We start from the raw sequence: 22,132 nt of genomic DNA on the forward strand, positions 1-22,132 counted from the left end.
TCCCAGCTGTTTTTCTGTTTTGTCAAGGGACAAAATATTAGGAAAGTGGTCATAATGTTATGCCTGATTGGTGTACCTTTTATGCGATAGCGTGCTTTCGTAGTACCACAAATTATTGCCTCAGATGTCGTACAGTTAATCTGCTACAAAAAAAGAACAGCCTCCCAATTGTAATAAGCCTATTTATTGCAGGGTGACTGGCTTTGTGAGAAGTATTTGTAGATTTAAAGGTAAATGAATATTTTATATTATTACTTATATTTTATATAAGTAATAACTGGCTCTTTTTTATAATTTTTTTTAAGCCAATATAAATCCATGCTTACATGCAGTATGCTGCATTTAGGACTACAGTGTCTGAATCACTGTACACTGCCACGTGTGGAATAAAAGACTATAATGTTAGAGACTGTAATCCTGCTGCAGCCTCTTGTGGGGAGGCTTAAGACTGTTTTGATCTCTCTGTTGAGTAACTCTGCCCGCAGGTCCACTCTTGACAGATTAGTCCACTCGGTGCACTGAGACCGGAGCAGACCTCTGAGAGGGAACATGAACGACAACACCCAGGTGAGTGAACGGGAAATGACTAAACATTGACTGTGTGTTGTTATTTCGTTTTACTTTCACCAAATCTACTTTATTAATATAGCTGTCTACAGTTTTTAATCTCATTTTAGACATAAGGAAAAAGTCTTTTCTCAAAATAAGCCTCATGTGACTAAATATCTTAACATCACCCAGTAATTGATGCTATTTGAAAGCATATTCTTTGGACAAAAAAATAAACAATCGGCACCCAGAGAGCCTTTAGGACATAAAATAAATGAGTCGTTAAAACGTTTCTTTAAATCACTTGTTATGTAATTATATGAGCTGTTATTTGGCTTTAATTCAAACATACCAACAAGGCTTAGGCTCTGAAACCATGTCTCAGTTATGCAACAGTGTTCTTATCCCTGAAGCTTTACTTCATCATGTATGATGAATGGGTTGATGCACAAGGAAAGCTTCAAGGAGGTGTGACAAAGAGTGATTCAAGCAAATGGTTAAGAAATTTATTGTGCAGCTTGCCTGTAAACGCTATTCTTTAATTAAGTGCAGGCTCTTGAAGCTCATTAGTTGTGAGGCATGTTGTTTGGTAACATGAATCACTCAGTTTTTTTACTATTATTGTTTTGTGCAACCCATGCGTGTCTATTATATATACACTGCCTGGCCAAAAAAAAAGTCGCCACCTGGATTTAACTAAGCAAATAGGTACGAGCCTCCTATTGGATAATTTTTATCTTTCAGCTGGCAACAAGTTATTTAACCCCAACTAGTGCAATGAGTAGCTTCTCATTTCTTAAACAACCATGTCTAAAGACACATCCTGTGGTCGTGGAAAAGATGTTAGTCTGTTTGAGAAGGGTCAAATCATTAGCATGCATCAAGCAGAAAAAACATGTAAGGAGATTGAAGAAACTGGGTTAAGAACTGTCCAACGCATTATTAAAAACTGGAAGGATAGTGGAGAACCATCGTCTTTGAGGAAGAAATGTGGTCGGAGAAAAATCCTGATTGACTGTGATGGGTGATCACCTAAATGTTTGGTGAAATCAAATCAAAGAAAAGCAACAGTAGAACTCAGGGCTGTGTTTAATAGTGAAAGTAAGAGCATTTCCACACGTACAATGTGAAGGGAACTCAAGAGATTGGGACTGAACAGCTGTGTAGCCTTAAGAAAACCACTAATCAGTGAGGCTAACTGGGAAAAAAAGGCTTCAGTTTGCTAGGGAGCATAAAGATTGATCTCTGGAGCAATGGAAGAAGGTCATGTGGTCTGATGAGTCCAGATTTACCCTGTTCCAGAGTGATGGGGGCATCAGGGTAAGAAGAGAGGCAGATGAAGTGATGCACCCATCATGCCTAGTGTCTACTGTACAAGCCTGTGGGGGCAGTGCTATGATCTAGGGTTGCTGCAGTTGCTCAGGTCTAGGTTCAGCAACATTATGTGTCCAAAGAACGAGGTCAGCTGACTACCTGAATATACTGAATGACCAGGTTATTCCATCAATGGATGTTTTCTTCCCTGATGTTCACGGGCATATTCCAAGATGACAATGCCAAGATTCATGGGGCTCAAATTGTGAAAGAGTGGTTCAGGGAGCATGAGACATCATGTTCACACATGGATTGGCCACCACAGAGTCCAGACCTTAACCCCATTGAGAATATCTGGGATGTGCTGGAGAAGGCTTTGTGCAGTGGTCAGACTCTCCCATCATCAATACAAGATCTTGGTGAAAAATGAATGCAACACTGGATGGAAATAAATCTGGTGACACTGGAGAAGCTTACAGAAACAATGCCACAGCAAATGTGTGCTGTAATCAAAGCTAAAGGTGGTCAAAAAAAGACAGAAAAATGTCCAAACAAATTCAACTGGAGACTGTCCAAGCATCAAGAGAGACTGTCCTGCAGTAAGCTCATTAGGAAACATGCTATCAACTGGATTATCAACAAAGAATTCCACGAAAGAATGACATATCCAGTATGTGGACTTTGGAATAAATTTAGTATTATTTTTCCATCAATACAAAAGCAACAAAACCTGTTGTTTCAACTTAAGACAATGGTAGCATTGTCTACTCTTACCGTTTCTGAAAATATAAACCTTGGCATTACTTTGTGTCCTGAAGTCAGTTTCCTCTTAGGGATCTGTTACCTGGAACTACGTCCAGGGATTAAAGTGATGCAGTCTGGGCTCTTTAGTGTGTCTAAAGCTGGAAGGCTCATAATAACACAAATGCGTAGTTATCCATAGACGATAGTTGATCAGATTTTGCAGCTGGGGCGGCTCTGTGACCTGAAAGGAAGCATGCCTCAACCTCTCAGTCAGTTTCGTCCTATTTTGATTGCATTATTATTTATTTATTTATTTATTTATTTTTGCAGGATGTCGAGGTGCTGCAGCAGATCGAGAGGGAGGTGCGGATGCGGGAGGGGGCCAGCAAGCTACTGGCAGCTTGCTCTCAGCGGGAGCAGGCACTGGAGGCCTCCAAGAGCCTGCTGACCTGCAACGCCCGCATCCTGGCCCTGCTGAGCCAGCTGCAGAGGATGAGGAAAGCCCAAATCCTACAGAGAGTGGGACGCAGGTCAGACGGAGTGAAAGCGTTAGGCTGCATGTGTGGTGTATTTAGTAGATGTGTGAGAAGCATGAAGGAAACAGTTGGCATGTTCTTGCAGAGATTGTCATGTCATCTACTCGCCACTAGAGGGCAGATACGATGCCTATTTAAAGCTTTACATGAAGATTTGTGGGTTTATCTGATCTGTTGTGTTTACAAAGCACTTGTGTAGCTTACATTTCCCACATGCATACAAGGATAAGTTCCATGTATAGGCAGTTGCATGTGTATACAACTGATTAATGATCTATGCCTTCTGCTGCAGGCCATCTGAAGATCTAGTTCCATGCACAGGCAAAGTAGCACTCTCAGGTGAGTGTCAACAAAACCCTTTGACACAGATTTATAAAAAGTACCCCAACTTCTATCTGGCTCTTATGTTTTATAATTTGCTCTCTGCAGACCTGCGAATCCCCCTCATGTGGAAAGACTCGGAGTACTTCAAAAACAAAGGGGGTAAGTCAGAGTGGCAGGATCAAGGGAGCCGACGGCGACGGCGTGAACGTCTACTGAACTCCTGGGGATCAAGAGGAAAAACGCTGCTTATAAAGGGCTTGATAGCTCTGATACATATTTTATAACGCAGTCCTTTTATATACAGAGTGACACTCGCTGAATATCATCACAGAGGGATAAAACAACAACACTTCAAACTGCATTTGATCAGTTCTGTCGCCTTTGCTTGCAGAGCTACATCGCTGCGCCGTGTTCTGCCTGCTCCAGTGTGGCACAGAGATCCATGACACAGATCTAGTGATGGTAGACAGGACTCTAACCGACATCTGTTTCGAAGACACAGTCGTATTGTGAGTAACCTCTACTGCAGGGGTGTCAAACTCATTTTTAGCTCAGGGGCCACATACAGCCCAATATGATCTCATAGAGGGCCGGACCAGTAACACAGTTGTGTATTAACCTGCATATAACGACAAAACCAAATGTTTCCCTTCGTTTTTTTGTAGCAAAAAGTACAAGTAAGTGTAATTTCTGTTTAGTTCTAGGTCTCAGTATTGTTATGTCCACAACTCCTACTAAAACTGTGTAAACCTTAGGAATAGCAGCTACTTTTATTGGAAAAATTGCAGTTAATGTCTCCAATGTCATTTTTGCAATTTGACATTTCATCCCGTGGGCCGGATTGGACCCTCTGGTGGTCCGGTTTTGGCCCCCACTTCAATAAAAACACATCTCCATTTGTGCACGAGCAGCGACAGGGTAGGTCCGGGCTTTCAGCTCCGCGTCGAGCTGTACAGCAGCTGCGCGGTGGAGGATGTCCCCCAGGGGCCTCTGGGGGCCCGGAGGCTGAGCCTTCTGGGGAGCTCCCTGGGAGGCTCCTCGGGGAAGAAGATCCGCGCCGCGTTTGAGTCTGCGGGACTTTGCGGATCCGTCCCCTGCGGAGGAGACGCGAGGCCCGGGGGCGTGTCGGCGCCTCTGTCGCACGACCAGTCCACACCGTGAGTGTGACGACCCACAGACTAAGACAACATATTTATGGTGCCTTTTAGGTAAAAATGAATGATTTTGTCAAATGCTTTCTGTCTGAAGGGGGCCTAAGTATAACCTGCTGGCTCACACGACTCTGAGAATTGAGCATGTCCAGGAAGGTTTTAAGACCCATGATTTAATTCTTGCAGCAACAGGTGAGTCTCCTCGTCTCTCCTCTCTTCTCCTCATGAAAGAATCAACAATAACCCTTTTCTTTTTCTGTTTTTTTTCCAGAGGACACTCCGTTCTGGTTGCCTCTATACGGGAACATGTGCTGCCGCTTAGTGGCTCAGCCTCTGTGCATGACTGAGCCGGTGATAAGTGGCCTACTCCAGGTCAAGGTGACTACCTCACCTCGCATATCATCCCATCTTATGATTTTCTTTTGTTTTAAACGTGTACCATTACCATTCACAGTCTTTCCTCCCCGCCCTCACTCAGACTGAAGAGGACTTCAACGACTGGGAAGACGTCCACGGCGTCCTCAGGGGGCAAACCCTTCTCTGCTATCAGAGCCGAGAGGACCTGGAGTCTGAGGACAAGCCTCTGCTTGTGATCCCCATCAAGACGGTTGGTTTCCAAACAAGCAGCGCCTGATGAATAGAGAAACAGATGTGTCTCGTGTCGAGTACAATGGCACGTTAATTCCAGCAGAGTGTACTGAAGAATTAAGAAATGTAGAGGTGGACGATTCAGACATGAGACCAGATAATACAAGGTAGAAAGTATTATGAAGGTCCCCACATAGAGATTATAGCTGTGCTTCACAATATTTTTGTGGGTCTTATTGTACTTTTACTGAATTTATTTGAGAAATGTAGTTGCTAATTAAAAATCAGAGTAAGCTTGTGCTCATAAACAGTGAGTAAGCTTATAAAAATAGAGTGTATAATTGATTTAATTTCATTTTCTGTCACCACTTGTCCTCTGGAGGAGTGGTTTTCAAAGTGGGGGCCGTGGTCCCATGGGAGGCCGCCAGGGGGCGCTAGGGGGGCCTCAGACAATTGGAGGGAAGATAAGAAAAAAAACTGCAAAAACTGCAAAAATAAAATCTAATTATGTTTAATCATTATTATATTGTTATATAGTGAATAAAAGTAAGAAAAAATATTCTAAAAGTTGATGTTTCTTTACATATTTTGTAGCATTGTCTGTGGGTTTGCAAAGGGGGTTCTCGGCCAGACCCTAATGCTGTTTGGGGGGCCTTGGCATGGAAAAGTTTGGGAACCCCTGCTCTGGAGGGTCACAGAGCCTATCCCAGCTGTCATCGGGCGAGAGGCGGGGTACACCCTGGACAGGACACCAGTCTACCCCAGGGCTAACGCAGAGAGACAGACATTTCTATAGTGTATAATAATAAACACAGATATTTTAAACTTGAGATAATATCTCTTTTTCAAAAGGGTTGTGCGTACAAGAATACAAACGTATGTTTTCAGCTAAAGAAAAGCGTCAGGTCCATGTGCAAATACTTCGTATCAGATCTTACCTTGTCAATCTAAACATATTTGCTTTTAAATAAAACTCTCTTAGGTCATTTATCTGTCACCGCCCGAGATAACAAAGTACAGACTGAGCTTAGTCTATGACCCAGTGATGACACGATACCAACATCTTTGTGTCAGTGTTCCTTGACTGGGTGTGTGTGTGTGTGTGTGTGTGTGTGTGTGTGTGGAGGCATTCCTGAACGAAATCACAGGCCGTCTCCCAGCAGTTATCTGGTTTCTGTCACAGAGCCAGGATATCTGGAAAGTCAGGTTCAAAGACACGCCTGCGAATCCCACTCGTTGCCGTTTGTGTCGCCAAAGAAACGGAGATCTCTGAGATCACTGTAAGAGAAAGTGGGAAGACTGAGATCAGTGTGGTACAGTTAATATTAAACAATGGGATTTTATATTGTAAATTTTTAAAGTAGAATATGTAAGTTCAATTATGCCATATCATTATGACCACCTTCCTAATATCGTGTCGGTCTTCCTTGTGCCTCCAAGTGACTCATCAGAGAATGGACATGGTCCTTCTGAGGGTGTCCTGTGGTGTCTGGCAACAGGATATTGTTAGTGGGGGGGTCTTTGAGGGGAGGGGCCTCTGTGGATCATCCCACAGATACTTGACCAGTTTGGGATCTGGTGAATTTGAAGGTCAGGTCAACACCTGCTGTTCTTCATGTTTTTTTTAGTTGTTAAAGCGTTTTTGTGTGTGTGTCTGTGTCATGGCTGCTGCCATCAAGGAGTGTCATTGCTATGGGGTGGGGGTGCCTGGTCTGGTCTGGGTGGGTGCTACATGTCTAAGTAACATCCACACCAATGAATGCCAGGTCCAAAAGTTTCCCAGCAGAACATTGAATCGTCACAAGATGGTCGATGCTATTTACTTCTCCTGTCGGTGGTTTTAATGTTGTGGCTGATCGCTGTACATATTTCTGTTATTCCAAAAAAAAAAAAAAGAAAAAAAAACTCTTCAGGGGAGTTATTAATACAATAGTGTTACAGTCTCACCCCGACTGTTTGAAGCAGACTGCAGTCACAGGTTTCCTCCTGTTAAAAGGAAGTGTTGCTAAGTGTTGGCTCCAGGGGGAATTGTTGGGTTTCTCTCTATAATATTTTGAGGGTTTGACTTGACATACTGTATGTCACGATTTGGCACGACGATGCTAATAAAACTGAGCTGTTTAGAGGAACTGAACCCCACAGAGCGCTGACCCAGGCTCACAGGTGCTTGATGCGATGCAACGTTTGCCCCCATCTTGTGACATTGGTCGATGTTATTCAGTTCTCCTGTCTGCGGTCATAATACCGTGGCTGATCGGTATAGATATATAGATAGACAGATAGATGGATAGACCTTGCATTATAGTTTGGTGCCTAATCACAGCAAGAAAAAAAGAATAAAAGAAAATAAAACTATATTTATGTAAAGTTCATATGCATATAAAGTTTATAACATATATTTAAAATGTGTTGTCTTGGATAAAGGAGCTGTAGAGTTTATGCGGCTTAGTGCAAATAGGAGCCGTGGCATGAGGAAGTGTTCACAGCGTGAAGTCAAAGATAAGATGTTACATAGTCTTGCATGGATTCACTTTGCTCATCAGGTCCTCCACACGGGTCTTAACTTGACACATATTGATCTGAATCTCAAGTTCCAGGTCACCTTCACTTATTTGGAGTACTTCAAGTATAAAGTTTAACGGACTTCTGTTGATAAATCTGGAAATATACTTCGTCTGCTTCAGATTTACTGAAAGATTATGTAATTTACTTTTGTTTTTTTTCAATAGACAACTGATATTTAAGCCGTTCTATTGTTGTGAGTACCTATAATGTCTTAGTTATGCGGATGTGCCACTTCTTTGGTACTTTGCCATTAGTATTTAAGAAAGAAATCCGACCCTATTACCTGTCTGATAAGATTGATGTGTGCTTTTTAAATTTTTTCTTTCAGGATACCCTCGTGTGCGTGCCAGAGGCAGATCCTGACCTCGGCCAGAGTATAGACGTCAGCACACAGAGTCACGGTGAGGACGTGACATACAGGCTGACCACGCGCACGTCTGAAGACACGCAGCGCTGGAAGGACGCCCTCTTGTGGCACGTCTACAACATGAGTGAGGCCCTCAACAGCATTATTTTAACTGTAAATACTCCCGCTGTCCAGTTTACTCTACACTTTTGCAAAGCTGCTTATCTTTGCAGGCTGCGGACGGGTTTCGTGTTCCCAAGTAAGTTATTACAAGAAACCTTTGTATGCATTATGTTTCTTTCAATAAAATTCAGTGTAAGTTTAGACAAGAACAGGGCGTGCACTGAACAGACCCAACACCTTTCAAAACAACGGAAAGAGCAAATGCTTCTGTCAAGGTCGCCTAATCCCCTTAATGCCTTATTGTTGTGATAGCACAATTTTAATTTGGTGATGCACACCTTCACTAGGGAACAGACACGCAGAGCAGAGATACGCAGAGATCTCAATCTGTTCTCGGGTCATGGCCTGATCTTCCTCCACCCCTCGGCAGATTTTTTAAATATCATGACAGTGATTCAGAAACAAGATGAAACGACAGGAACAATACTCATCATCAAGCAGTCTATTCAGGAGCCCTGCTATAAATATCAGCCTATTGTTCTTTCATATTCTGATTCATACTTAATGATTATGGAAGGCGTAATCTGCGCTGTTAATAAGTTGAATTAGTGTTTCATAAAAAAAGGTCTCTGTGTTAAATATGCAGGAAGATGGTTGGCTTAGATAGATAGATAGATAGATAGATAGATAGATAATAAGAGAGATAGAGAGAGAGATAGATAGATAATAAGATAGATAGATAGATAGATAGATAGATAGATAGATAGATAGATAGATAGACAATAAGAGAGACAGAGAGAGAGATAGATAGATAGATAGACAATAAGAAGATAGAGAGATAGAGAGATAGATAGATAATAAGATAGATAGATAATAAGAAGATAGATAGATAGATGGATAGATAGATAATAATAAGATAGATGGATGGATGGATGGATGGATGGATAGAAAAACATATATAAAATACAAAATATATATATAAAACATATATAGATATATATATAAAATACTAAGTATATATAACATATACAAAAGTATATATAAAAACATACATAAAAATACAAATATAATAAAAATACGTGTATATAAAAAAGTATATATAAAACATACAAAAGTATACATAACATTTACAAAAACATGTAAAAATATATTTATATAAAATATACAAACACACATATATAATGTAAAATACAAAATATTTAGAAAATATACATAACAATATAAAATAAAAAATATTATAAAATGTACAAAAGTATATATATAAACTACTAAATGTTATAGAAAATACAAAATTGTATAAAAATACAAAGTATATATAAAATATACAGAAGTATATATAATATTTACAAAAATATGTAAAAATATATTTATAAAATATACAAAAGTGTATATGAAATATACAAAGATATACAACTTACTAAGATATATATGCAATAAATATGGATATGAAGATATGTAGTGATATAAAATGTATAAATATCGCTTACAATAAATCTGTCTAATGACAATGTATGAGTATATGTACGAAACTATACCAGATATATAAATACTGAATAACATATTTGAGATATGTAGGATGTGTAATTTCTAAAATATACAAGCTATTAAATATGTCATACTGTATACAAATATATAGTAGCAGCAAGTCGTATGTAGAATCAGTCAGTCCAGCAGGGCAGAGACAGCAGCCTGTCACTGAAAGAGCTGGTTATGTTGTCGTGTAGAGGGCGAGGTTAGATAAGGGACAATGGTGGTATCAGAAAATGAAATGAGAGGACCAGCTGGAGGTTTTAAACACGTACGGCTTACCAGATGCTTCAGAAGCTGTGTGCCCCAGATACCTTAAAGCCCTGTGTTATTACTAGTCCACATTCAAGACTCACTGAGATACATAGTCTGAATTCTGAAGATATTATAATAACAACCATGCCGCCATTTAACGTGTGATCTCACGTCTCTGGTCTCAGGGTGCTGTCAAGCTGTCGATTGTTTTGAAGCGAACAAACAAACACTCGTGAGCAATCCTAACTGAATTTAATTAAGAATACAGTCGAGTGGTAGAGCAGGACCGACAAACGGAACTTGACTCACGCTCAGCCAAGCTCCCGTGCTCGAAAATGGTTAGAGGGAATATTAATCTGGCTTTGTCTGTATATTTTTAAATGGCACAGAATATTCCTGCAAGGCCACATTCTTTAATGACACGTCTGCATGATCAAAAAAAAAAAATAAAAGCCTGCCTGTCATTCAAATAGGCCATCGCAGGGAGAATATTTCTCTAATGACGGGGCGAGATCAGATAGGGCTTTGTTGATCTGTGCTGCCTTATCTCGTCAACATGAAAACATTTTTATGACCTATTTATCAATCGACAGGTGGCGAATCTAAAGATTATCTACCGTACCTGTAGGTCCTTTCTCCTCAGCTCAGAGTTAACAGACACAAGATGATGAGACGATTTATTAACGGCGTTACGGACAACATCTGATATGTGACGTCTTCTGAAGGAGCACAAAGACAGACTGCTCTGGAAAGGAGGAAGGCGTCAAGGGAGGGGTGTTTACAACTTTAAATAATAGATACAAATATAATGTATTGTGTTCCAGACAATACCTTTTTGTTTGCACCACTGACGTAGCCAAGACTCTTTTACATTTGTGTGTCAATGAATCTCAGTAAACACAAAGCAAAACTGTTTGTGTTTACTGAGATTCATTGTTGTGAAGCCACGCTGGAATGCAACCACGTCCTGTTTTCTTTAATCGTCCTTAACATGCCCACAACCTGTTTAGCTCCACCTGTGCCTTGTACCATATATCTAACATAACCTTTGTAATACGTACACCGATCAGGCATAACATTATGACCACCTTCCTAATATTGTGTAGGTCTCCCTTGAGCCTCCAAAACAGTTGTGACTCATCAGAGAATGGACATGGGCCTTCTGAGGGTGTCCTGTGTTGTCTGGCAACATGTTAATGTTAGTGGGGGCCTTTGAGGGGAGGGGCCTCTGTGGATCATCCCACAGATACTTGATCAGTTTGGGATCTAGTGAATTTGGAGGCCAGGTCAACACCTTGTGCTGTTCTTCATGTTTTTCTTTTTAAGTTGTTCCTAAAGCTTTTTTGTGTGTGTGTCTGTGTCAGGCTACATCCTGCTGGGGATGGCTGCTGCCATCAAGGAGTGTCAGTGCTATGGGGTGGGGGTGCCTGGTCTGGTCCACATGAATGTCAGGTTAAATATTAATAGTAATAATTGCACATAAGTGTAAATGTAAAACCGAGAAAAATGAAAATAGAATATAGACTGTAATATAAAATATAGACTGTAAACTTGAAATGTAAACTTAGAGGGGGGTAGCTCGTATATATATATACACATTTACAGTGTGTATATATATTATCTGTACTATATATATAACGTTTATAGGAGAAACATTTAGATATTGTTTAAAATGTGTTGTCTTGGATAAAGGAGCTGTAGAGTTTATGCAGCTTAGTGCACACTGCAAGCAGGAGCCATGGCATGAGGAAGTGTTCACAGTATGAAGTAAAAGAAAATATGTTGCATGGTCTTGCATGGATTTGGGGTGGAGGGGTGCCTGGTCTGGTCTAGGTGGGTGCTACATGTCTAAGTAACATCCACATGAATGAATGCCAGGTATAAAAGTTTCCCAGCAGAACACTGAATTGTCGCATGATGGTCAGTGTTATTAACTTCTCCTATCAGTGGTTTTAATGTTGTGGCGTAACACTGTATATTAAAAAGGGCGCAGTCATTATGCTAGACATACAGAGACATTAGCCTCAGGCGGGTTTCGTTCTGTGCCATCATCAGGTTGTTGTTTTAGTCTGACCCACATATCATCCGTTTATTTACAGCTAATTGCAGGTAATTGTTATAATTGCCAGATCGCAACAATGCCTCATTTAATGCCTCATTGATACATTATTAAAATTCAAGCGAAAAAAGCTTGTGGTTCTTCATAAGAACCGGTGATGTCACTGGTTCTCGAAAGGTCCTTTTTTTTTTTTTTAATAATAATAAAATTATATTATTAAGTCCCTGCTATAATGCAACAACAGGTATGTGCTCTTATGGCTCCACTTTGTATATAGACAACATACCTTTATATTAGCAGACTTCTCTTTTTTGGACCTTCTTGTTTGTTTGATTTTCGGTAGCAAATTATAATAGATAGATAGATAAGATAGATGAGTTAATTTATTCAATTTTTTTCTCTGCTTATAATATTTATATAGATGGATAGATAGCAAATGCAACTGCAAATTCCTTGTGCGTTCCCCTGATGCTATAGGGGTAGATTCCTTTCTTTCTTTTGCTTTGCATGTCTTATCTTTCCTTGCAAAGGTAACGCAGACAAGTTATTATTATTTTTTTTTAAATTTAGTGTCGGATGGTAGGACCTGAGCAAAAAGACGGTTTGAATTTCACAATCACTTATTTAATTTCTTCAAGTTTGTCCTGAATTAAGGGCGTGACCTTGTGTTTGATAATGCAACATAAATTAGATTCTACGCACCTCAGGGCTCTTACTGTCACTCTTCACGCCTCAGTGACGTCTTACTTGTTACGAGGTGTTTGCAGGATGAAATAGCGTTTCGCGTAATCCTTTTCTGTTTAAAAAAAAGGACTTAAAATGGATTTACGAAATCTCGCTGCAGTTGCCCTTGCAGAGCGCACACAAAGCACGGTTGAGAAGAGGTCCATCAATCTGTGATCACAGCAGTATTGTAAATGCACAGTGAATGAATGGATGAATGTGCCACTCCCTGGCCTGAACTTGGGTGTGTTTGCTTGTGAGCAGCCTTCGGTTTGACATTTAACTGTTTTTACACTCTTCATTTGACTTCGGAAAGAAAGTAGGGTTTGGACCCTAATGCATCCTGAAGATTACAGAAAAATCAAGTTAAATATACAGTTCAATGACAAAGTGCACTGCATTTACTAAGATGTTACTGGTGCAGCAATGCACAAACCCACATTGACAAGTAAAATTAGAGTAGTCTATATACTTGGTATTCACCTGTTTGTATGACAGTAGTTACATTTCCCATTATATCACTCTTTAATTTGTAATAAAGAGATTGTTTAATTGAATTGCAGGTACATACAGTTAAAGATTAAACTACTATTGCTGGTATTACTGATGTGTCTTACAAATTAATCCTTTCTACACTGTAAGAGCTACGAATGTTTGCGAATTGACATTTTTCGCAAACAAATGCAGAAAAAAATCACAAATATTTCACAAAATTTTTATTTCAAGGGGAACTACCGTTTTTTACAACCTGGACCTTATTTCTAGCATAAAATACAATCATTTACTCACCCATATAACTTTGGTGTTATTTTCACTCCTTCAGGAGATAATTAGATCAGCGAATATCCATTTAGCGGGAGTGATTGGGGCACCGAAACGCAGCCTCTAAATAACGCATTATCTGCCGCGAAACTCATTCATTTCACAATATGTACATTTACATATTTTTCGCGCACCCACGACGGTCGGCTTGTTTACCTGTAATTTGCTACTGCTATGGTTCCTCCACAACGTCAGAATCGTAAAAATATGTGTCACAGTCACTACCACTATATGGATATATGGACGATATTTAGATCCGCGTATATCCATATAGTGGGAGTGACTGGGGCACCGAAACGCAGACTCTAAATAACGCATCTTCTGTCCGAATGACAAAGATTACAAAATATTGGTAAAATGAACGAGTTTTGCCGCAGATAATGCGTTACTGAGAGGCTGCGTTTTGGTGCCCCAATCACTCCCACTATATGGATATACGCGGATCTAAATAACGACTCCAAATGACACCAAAGTTATATGGGTGAGTAAACAATCATATTTTATGCCAGAAATAAGATTGTAAAAAAAAAAAAAAAAAGGTAGTTCCCCTTTAACCTATACACTGTTCATGTTGAGAATACTTTGCACGCAGGCAATGGCCATCGGAAGGAGCCCATGGACATCTAGTCCAGCTGTCTTCAGCTGTTGTTTGTCTGTGAAATAAAAGTTTTATTGGGTTGGGATCAGGTGATTGACTTGGCTGTTGCAGAATGTTACCCTCAAAAACTCCCGGTTGCTTTCATAGTATGTTTTGTGCCATTGTCTAGCTGTACTGCGAAGAACCCTTTCTTCGTTTGGCTTCTGTGGTTGAGGTGGATCTGTTTTACATGGCCAACATTACTTACTGTTGCAGAACTGGTTTGGCTTTTCATGTTTTGGCAAATCTAATTTCGCCTTCCTGTTCTTGAGGGTTGTTCTTTGCCATGGGTACTGTCCTGCGATCATCCACCATTTGGATGTGGATGTGGGTATTAAAAACTGAACTTTTCGGCAAACATTCATTATATAACTGTAAGTAAAAAATTTTATGGAAACTACAAAAACATTTTCAGTCATCCATGTCATGGTATACCCAAAAAACAAAGTGAAACTAGGGCAAGTGGACTTCTTGGAAACCTTTCCCCACTCATCCATTCACATAACCGGTTAGACATATTAAAGCTTTCAACTCCCCACCAGTCTTTTCCAACTAAATATACTTCTTGGAAGACTGGGGAAATGTCTTCAAGATTTCCTACAAGTCCAGTTTCAGTTTGAATTTTGGATACAAGCATTGAGATGCGGCAACCTTGCCGTCTGTCGTAAGGGCAACCGGGCAGAGTAATTGCTGATAGTATATTTATTGCTGGGAGCATTTTTCTCATTCATCTTCTTTACAGTTGACTGCTGATACTGTTTGTTGCAGGCCAGTGGAAGCAGTGCTGCGATAACCTCATGAAGATTGAAACGCCGAGCTCCAGGAAATCCATCACGGTGAAGCAGGGATCTCTATACCATGAAATGGGTAACGTAACACAAGCAGAGTGACACCTTTGTCATGTGCTCAGGCTGCTGCTCCCGGGTCACGTCAGTCAACTCAGACCTTAACAGCTTTTTTTTTTTATTGGTTTACTTCAAGCCACCGACATCAGTTATTACACGACACATCTTTTTTTTTTTTTATTTATTTGCAAAAATAGATTCTGTGTTCGCTTTCAGCAGTTTTAAAGTCTGTTTTTGTACCACACACCAAGCCTATATTTGCCTTTGTTCATTCCAGCGAGGTACTTCATCACAGACAACTGTTTATGTTTATTCGTGTCAGATTTAATTTATTAAAGGTGGAGAGAACTTGCAAAGCAGAGGACTGTCACGGTGATGGATTAGAGCTACATTTCAACGAAGGGAGAACTATTGACACAGGGATAATTCTCTTTCAGAAAAGTAGCAGTCAGATGATCCAGTCTTAAGAATAATAATAATAATAATAAAAGACCAGCAACTATAGATTTACTCTGAACTGTGAGATTATCTGTGGTTAATGACTCTGCTTAGGGATTTACACATTATACGGAAATGAAAACAGAGAAACAGGAAATAAAAATATGCAAAAATCTGAAACTGCATACCACGCACAAATAGAGTTGCTGGTTACTAACTATTCAGTGTTCTGCTGGGAAACTTTTGGACCTGGCATTCATTGATGTGGATGTTACTTAGACATGTAGCACCCACCTAGACCAGACCAGGCACCCCCACCCCATAGCAATGACACTCCTTGATGGCAGCAGCCATCCCCAGGAGGATGCAGCCTGACACAGACACACATACAAAAACGCTTTAGGAACAACTAAAAAAAAATATGAAGAACAGCACAAGGTGTTGACCTGGCCTCCAAATTGACTAGATCCCAAACTGATCAAGTATCTGTGGGATGATCCACAGAGGCCCCTCCCCTCAAAGGCCCCCCACTAACAACATTCTGTTGCTAGACACCACAGGACACCCTCAGAAGGCCCAGGTCCATTCTCCAATGAGTCACAACTGTTTTGGAGGCACAAGGGAGACCTACACGATATTACGATATTAGGAAGGTGGTCATAATGTTATGCCTGATCGATGTGTATATAAATATATATAAAAATATATGGATGTATCAATATTCTACAGCTTATTACCACATAAGATAAGATAATCCTTTAATTATCCCTCAGTGAATAGTATGCCATGAATTCTGACAATAGATTTTGCAAACATTTTGTCTTCATGTACAGAAAGCCGGACTGGCTCACCTAGCCTAAATGTAGACAAACTAGTTTGGGTAAATAGGAGGCTCCACAGGACAAATAAAACAGCCCAACAATGACCTGGGACAACAAGCCAGACACTATTGACGTGAATAAGCCATTATCGCAGACACCTGCTGACAAAAAAGTCAGTCATGCCGATCAAAACTTATTCGGCTGAGTATACGGTGCGCGCCGCAGAACACTAAGGGTGATATACTATCTTAGCATCTAAAATGTGGGCGTGTTGTTGGAATAACATGTTCCCTTTGAAAGAACATTCCAATCGTTGAAATATGCTTCATGGAAAAAAAAACAAAATTTCTCGAGTGCAACGAGGTCAAGATGACGCAGAAGGAAATGCGAACATCGGTTATCAGCTTATGTATCGGCTCATGTGTTTCAACTCTCAAATCTTTTAAATATCTGATATAGGGTTTGATAGCTTAGTGATTCCTGTTTCCTTCTTCTTCTTCTTCAGTAACACCCTCCAGTCACGGAGAAGGTCCAGTGGTTCCCGATTTATCCATCGAGATCCGCTCTTTGCTCTCCTCTTACTACAAGGAGAGGTAGGCCTTCCATGACAGAGGACACCCTCCCACTTCTCACCTTTTCACCTCTTGCATAAAATCGCCAGTATGTTTCATCTTCTCTCTGGGTATTAAAAGAAAAAAAAAAAAAGTTTTCTCCTAACACACACCACGACACACATAAATCACTCGTTTGTTGTCACAGTTGAGCGTGCCTTGCGTTGTAAGTACAAGCAGTAACACAATGAATCCTACTGTCAGTAATGTGCCACACAGAACAAAACAAATGCCTGTCTCTATTTGACTCACCTGCAAAAAGAAATTGCTGAGTGAAAAGTCAATTTCTTGCCCTCATCCTTCAGATGTAGGTTTTCTAATGCATATTCTTCCGTCAGTGCTTAAAAGGAAAAAACATGCCAACAAAAGAGATAAAGAGATTAGTGCTATGTGACATCCCGCAGTTTTAAAACTTGTATTACATCCTATTTCAACCCTCTTTATAGCAGCAGTGCTATGTAATATGTGCTCAGTGGAATTATGTCACAACCGCAGCGGAATTTACAACCTGGACCTTATTTCTGGCATAAAATACGATCGTTTACTCACCCATATAACTTTGGTGTCATTTGGAGTCGTTATTTAGATCCCCATATATCCATATAGTGGGAGTGATTGGGGCACCGAAACGCAGCCTCTAAATAACGCATTATCTGCCGCAAAACTCGTTAATTTTACCAATATTTTGTTAAGATGCACTAGCGCTATTCCCCGTTGAGTCCAGAGTTACCTGTTATCTATTCACAGACGTGCAGCGGTTTGTTGTTCTTTGGCCAGCTGTTCCTCTCTCTGCCTCCGCATCCTCCTTTCAACGAGCTCCTCTTCTGGCTCAAAACGGTAAGGACGTCCATCATAAACAAAGTCGTCGTCCACAACCTCTGAATCGGAAAAATATTCACCCATGTTGCAAAAAACTAGCAGTAGCAAATTACAGGTAAATAAGCTGACCGTTATGGGTGCCACCGGCGCTCAGAGATGACATCATTCAGGTCAGAGGTTAGCAGGTCAATCTACAGACCCCGGATGATGATAACAGGTAACTCCGGACTCAACGGGGAATAGCACTAGCGTATCATAACAAAATATTGGTGAAATGAACGAGTTTCGCGGCAGATAATGCGTTATTTAGAGGCTGCGTTTCGGTGCCCCAGTCACTCCCACTATAAGGATATACGCGGAGCTAAATAACGTCCGAACGAGTCCAAATGACACCAAAGTTATATGGGTGACTAAACGATCGTATTTTATGCCAGAGATAAGGTCCAGGTTGTAAAAAACGGTAATTCTCCTTTAAAGAGAGGTTTCCTGCGCAGGTCTTGATTGACTTTAATAACAGGTTGGATATTCAAGTCAAAGCACATTTTTTATTTGTGTGGAAAAAGCAGTTAGTGGCACAGCTCACAATGTTCTCTTTCATGAGCCCATCAAGCTCAGCAGTGATGTGACTTTAGAGGCGACATCACAGCTAAGCAAGATAAATACTTCTTGTGCTCCAACGCATAATGGTCCCCTCATGCAGTGTTGGCTTTGCCATCAAACACCGGCCGATTATTTGACATCTTGCGATGGCGAGCAAACAAATGTTACAAGTTTAAGCCCACGCACAATGCGCCCAGGTGTCAGAAGAAACTGATTTCGCTCTGGAGCGCGGCGGTTTGTGTACCGAGAAAGGCCAGAGATCGGTCGAAAGATGTCTCGGAGAACAGGTTGTGCTGCCGAGTGAGATAGTTGACATATGAGAGGTAACAGCCGAAGATGATGACTCAGTCCGGCTCTTACAATGATGGCTTTGTGTAACTTGTATGTGTTTTGTTTTTTTTTTTTTCTTTTTTCAGTGCCACATTTCCCCTCCCCCACACACAGATTTCAAAATTGAATGTAACCGCAGTCTCAGTGGCTCTTGGTTAGACAGTAGTTAGAAAAACACCTTTGTATGCAGTGAGCTCAGATGGGTCTTAGCAGAGATGATGAGAATTTTTGACAGCCATCTTCAAGTTAAAACAGTGATGCAGTCATTCATTCATTCATTTTCTGTAACCGCTTGGGGGCTGGAGCCTATCCCAGCTGTCATTGGGTGAGAGGCGGTGTACACCCTTGACAGGTCTCCAGTCTATTTCAGGGCTGTTTAGAATCACCAATGACCCTTAAAGCATGTCTTTGGACGGAGGGAAGAAGCCGGAATACCCGGAGAGAACACACGTAGGCACAAGGAGAACATGCAAACTCCAAACAGAAAGGCCCGAGCTGGCCGATGGATTCAAACCTAGAACCTTGCTGCCTTGCTGTGAGGCATCGGTGCTAAACAACAGTGATGTAAGCATTGTTCAAATGTCTTCAGATTCAGAAAACTTTATTTGTTCCCGAGGGTGGCAATACAACACGTAAACATGACTTGTTGCGTGTACCGTAAGATAGATTAAAACAACAAATCAGTTCCCGCAAATGTTGGTTATCAATCACTCGTCCCTGCTTGCATCCTCGCCACAATGATCAGGCGATATTTTGTGCGCCAAAGAACCACGTCCTCATACCAGCCGAGAAAACAAGATAAGACATTCACAGCCCGGCTCGCGGTTTTGACAGACACTCGTATGAATAGTTCCAACAGTTGGGGAGGAGTAAGGCATTCTCAGAATTTTAATCTGGCTGTGTGCCACCAGGAAACAGCGTCCTGCCTAACAATTTTACCAAAACCAAAATAGGTGGGGACTGGTAGAATACGGGCTTCTTTCAGGAAGCTACTGTCTTTATTTATTTGTTTTTTAACCTTGTAACACTGTTTCTTGTTAACTGCCAACTGTTAATTTCTTTTTTTTATTTTCACAGTTAGTGATGGTGCAGTGGCAGTGGAGATGTCAGAAACTCACTCTCATCCGCTGTTCTCAACCACCTGCCTGGCCAAGGAATCATGGACATGACGACTGGTGCTCTTTTAAATCTACAAGGAAGCTACTGTACTGTACTCACTGTTCTGATTGATCTCTTGCGTGAATCTTAACTGATCCAACTAACATTAAAATAACGGTGAAAAGTGAACAAAGTGTGAGCTTGGAGTCAATGAATATCTTGTGCATTTCGAGAGAAACCATTTGAGCATCTCATATTGCAGCCAAAGCCTTCAAAGCCTTTTGCTTTGCCCATTTGCCCATTTGCACCCGGTTATTTAGCCATTTACCCTCACAGCTTTAGTGTGGCACCCTCACCGCCCACATCTTCCATTAGAAAAGACTTGAGGAAGCTACGTGATGCTGTATGAAGAGTGATGACGGAGATGTGCCCAGAGATTTGTGGTGGAAGGATGGGTACATGACCTGAACATGAATGCAATTTCCTTGAGGGAATTTTTTCAACTCTGGCACAAATGCGCACGTCAGCACAAGAATTCTTGTGATTTTTGTGGTCCCGTATCGAGGTGACCGACTTTAAAAAGCACATAATGCCCCCATAAACATAATGTAAGAAGTCCAAAAATATCAGGAGAATTTCCTCAAGTGTCCGTTTCTACTTTGTGATGAGGTTATTAGAATTTGGTGTTGAAAGTCACTGTGACCTCTCATAACTTGACAAGTTATGGGCTAATCATGAAATAGATGATACAAATATCAGATACAATACTCTTGATCAAGTCGTGACATTTCATGTGTCAAAGGTCATCTTCACTGTGATGTCATAATGTTCCGCTTCTACACTTCAGATATGAGTCTAGAGCATAGACTGTATATAAATATGGACAACGCATCCCCACTTCCTTGCAATGGCCAAACTGACGCCATTTTCCCAGGGATACGTGCGGCGCCATCTTGTGACTTTGGAGCCCGAGTCTGTGCAGTACGGTCCGAGAGTGGAGCCATGCGGAGCCACGATATCGATGACCGGACCACACTTCCTCCAGACTCATTCCTGTTTTCATTTAATTAATGCTACGCTCTGCTCTACCTCCACCAGTTACAAGGAAATGTTGGATTATATATGGTACTTATTTTTTTATTTATTTATTTTTTTTAACAACTCTTACCTGTCCCACGAGACCCGTTTACAGAGAGGTTGGCATGGCAACTCGTAGCTGCCATTATGTCACATCCTGTTTCTATAGCATCAAATAACTAACTAAAGTGAAACTTATCCAATGAATTGACACTTGAACATGCATCAACATTATCCTAACTACCTAAAATGACAGAAACAATCCTTGGGGGAAAAAAAATGATTGCCTGTGCATTTTAGTGCATCCGCTAACATGGAGGAGGCGGAGCTTATGACCTATACTACATCCAGTCACCAGGGGGAGCTCTACTTGCTTTCGGCTTCACTTTTGAGGAGCTGTTCCGCCGTCCATCTTTATCCTGTCTATGGTCTAGAGCACAGGTGTCAAACATACGGCCTGCGGGCCAAAAGTGGCCCACCAGAGGGTCTATTCCGGCCCGCAGCATGAATTTGCAAAGTGTGAAAATTTCATATAAGACTGCAATCTTTCAATGAAAATAACTGCTATCGCTAATTTGTCCACTGTTTTAGTAAGAAACGTGGACAGAACACAACACTGAGACCCAGGACTGAACAGCAGACAGCAGTGTGCCCAAATTGAACTTTTTTTGAAATCTTTAAGAAACCTAATTTTTTTTAAAGGACAGTTCATTAAATGTAAATATTCTCATAATTTACTTGATCTTCTTTGCACTAAAACAGATGGAAGAAATCTGGAGTTGTTGTTACTGTAGGTTATTATGCTATTATCTTACTGGTCCAGCCCACTTGAGATCAAACTGGGCTGTATGTGGCCCCCGAACTAAAGTGAGTTTGACGCCCCTGGTCTAGAGAGACATGGAAATAAACTGCAGCTTCACTGGTCGGCAGAGGCCTACAACCCTGAGGTGGTAATTCTAGTTTTATTATTTTCCAGTTTTAGTTGCAGCTGGATTCATATTGTTGTCGGTCTTCTGTGTCACATAATTCGATATAAATTGCACACCCACTTGCCAGTGTCTTCAGCTTAAGCTTAATTACTTCAACCAGCCACACCTGAGAAGATCGGATTAAGGGCTTTGTTGAAGAGGCCTAAGAGCTCAAGATTTCTCACCTGTTGCCTTTTTGTTTATTTTAACTTAAATAACGGTGAAAAGTTTATCCACTTTAAGTTGTGGCCATCGTAAAAAA

General features: G+C 40.8%; 1 protein-coding gene across 1 annotated transcript; it reads left to right on the top strand.

Moving 5' to 3' along the window:
- Positions 1-327: 327 nt before the first annotated feature.
- Positions 328-16,964, top strand: LOC311507900 (rhotekin-like; the record flags this gene model as incomplete). Its single annotated transcript, XM_084572444.1, has 12 exons — positions 328-567; positions 2,938-3,137; positions 3,436-3,482; positions 3,573-3,626; positions 3,859-3,976; positions 4,379-4,624; positions 4,716-4,810; positions 4,890-4,996; positions 5,097-5,225; positions 8,100-8,262; positions 15,032-15,130; positions 16,873-16,964. The coding sequence occupies exons 1-12, from the start codon at positions 550-552 to the stop codon at positions 16,962-16,964; spliced, it is 1,368 nt and encodes a 455-aa protein (XP_084428570.1). The 5' UTR covers positions 328-549.
- Between the last annotated feature and the right edge of the window lie 5,168 nt (positions 16,965-22,132).

This window comes from Chelon labrosus (assembly GCF_963514085.1).
Source record: "Chelon labrosus genome assembly, chromosome: 22".
Taxonomy (NCBI): domain Eukaryota; kingdom Metazoa; phylum Chordata; class Actinopteri; order Mugiliformes; family Mugilidae; genus Chelon; species Chelon labrosus.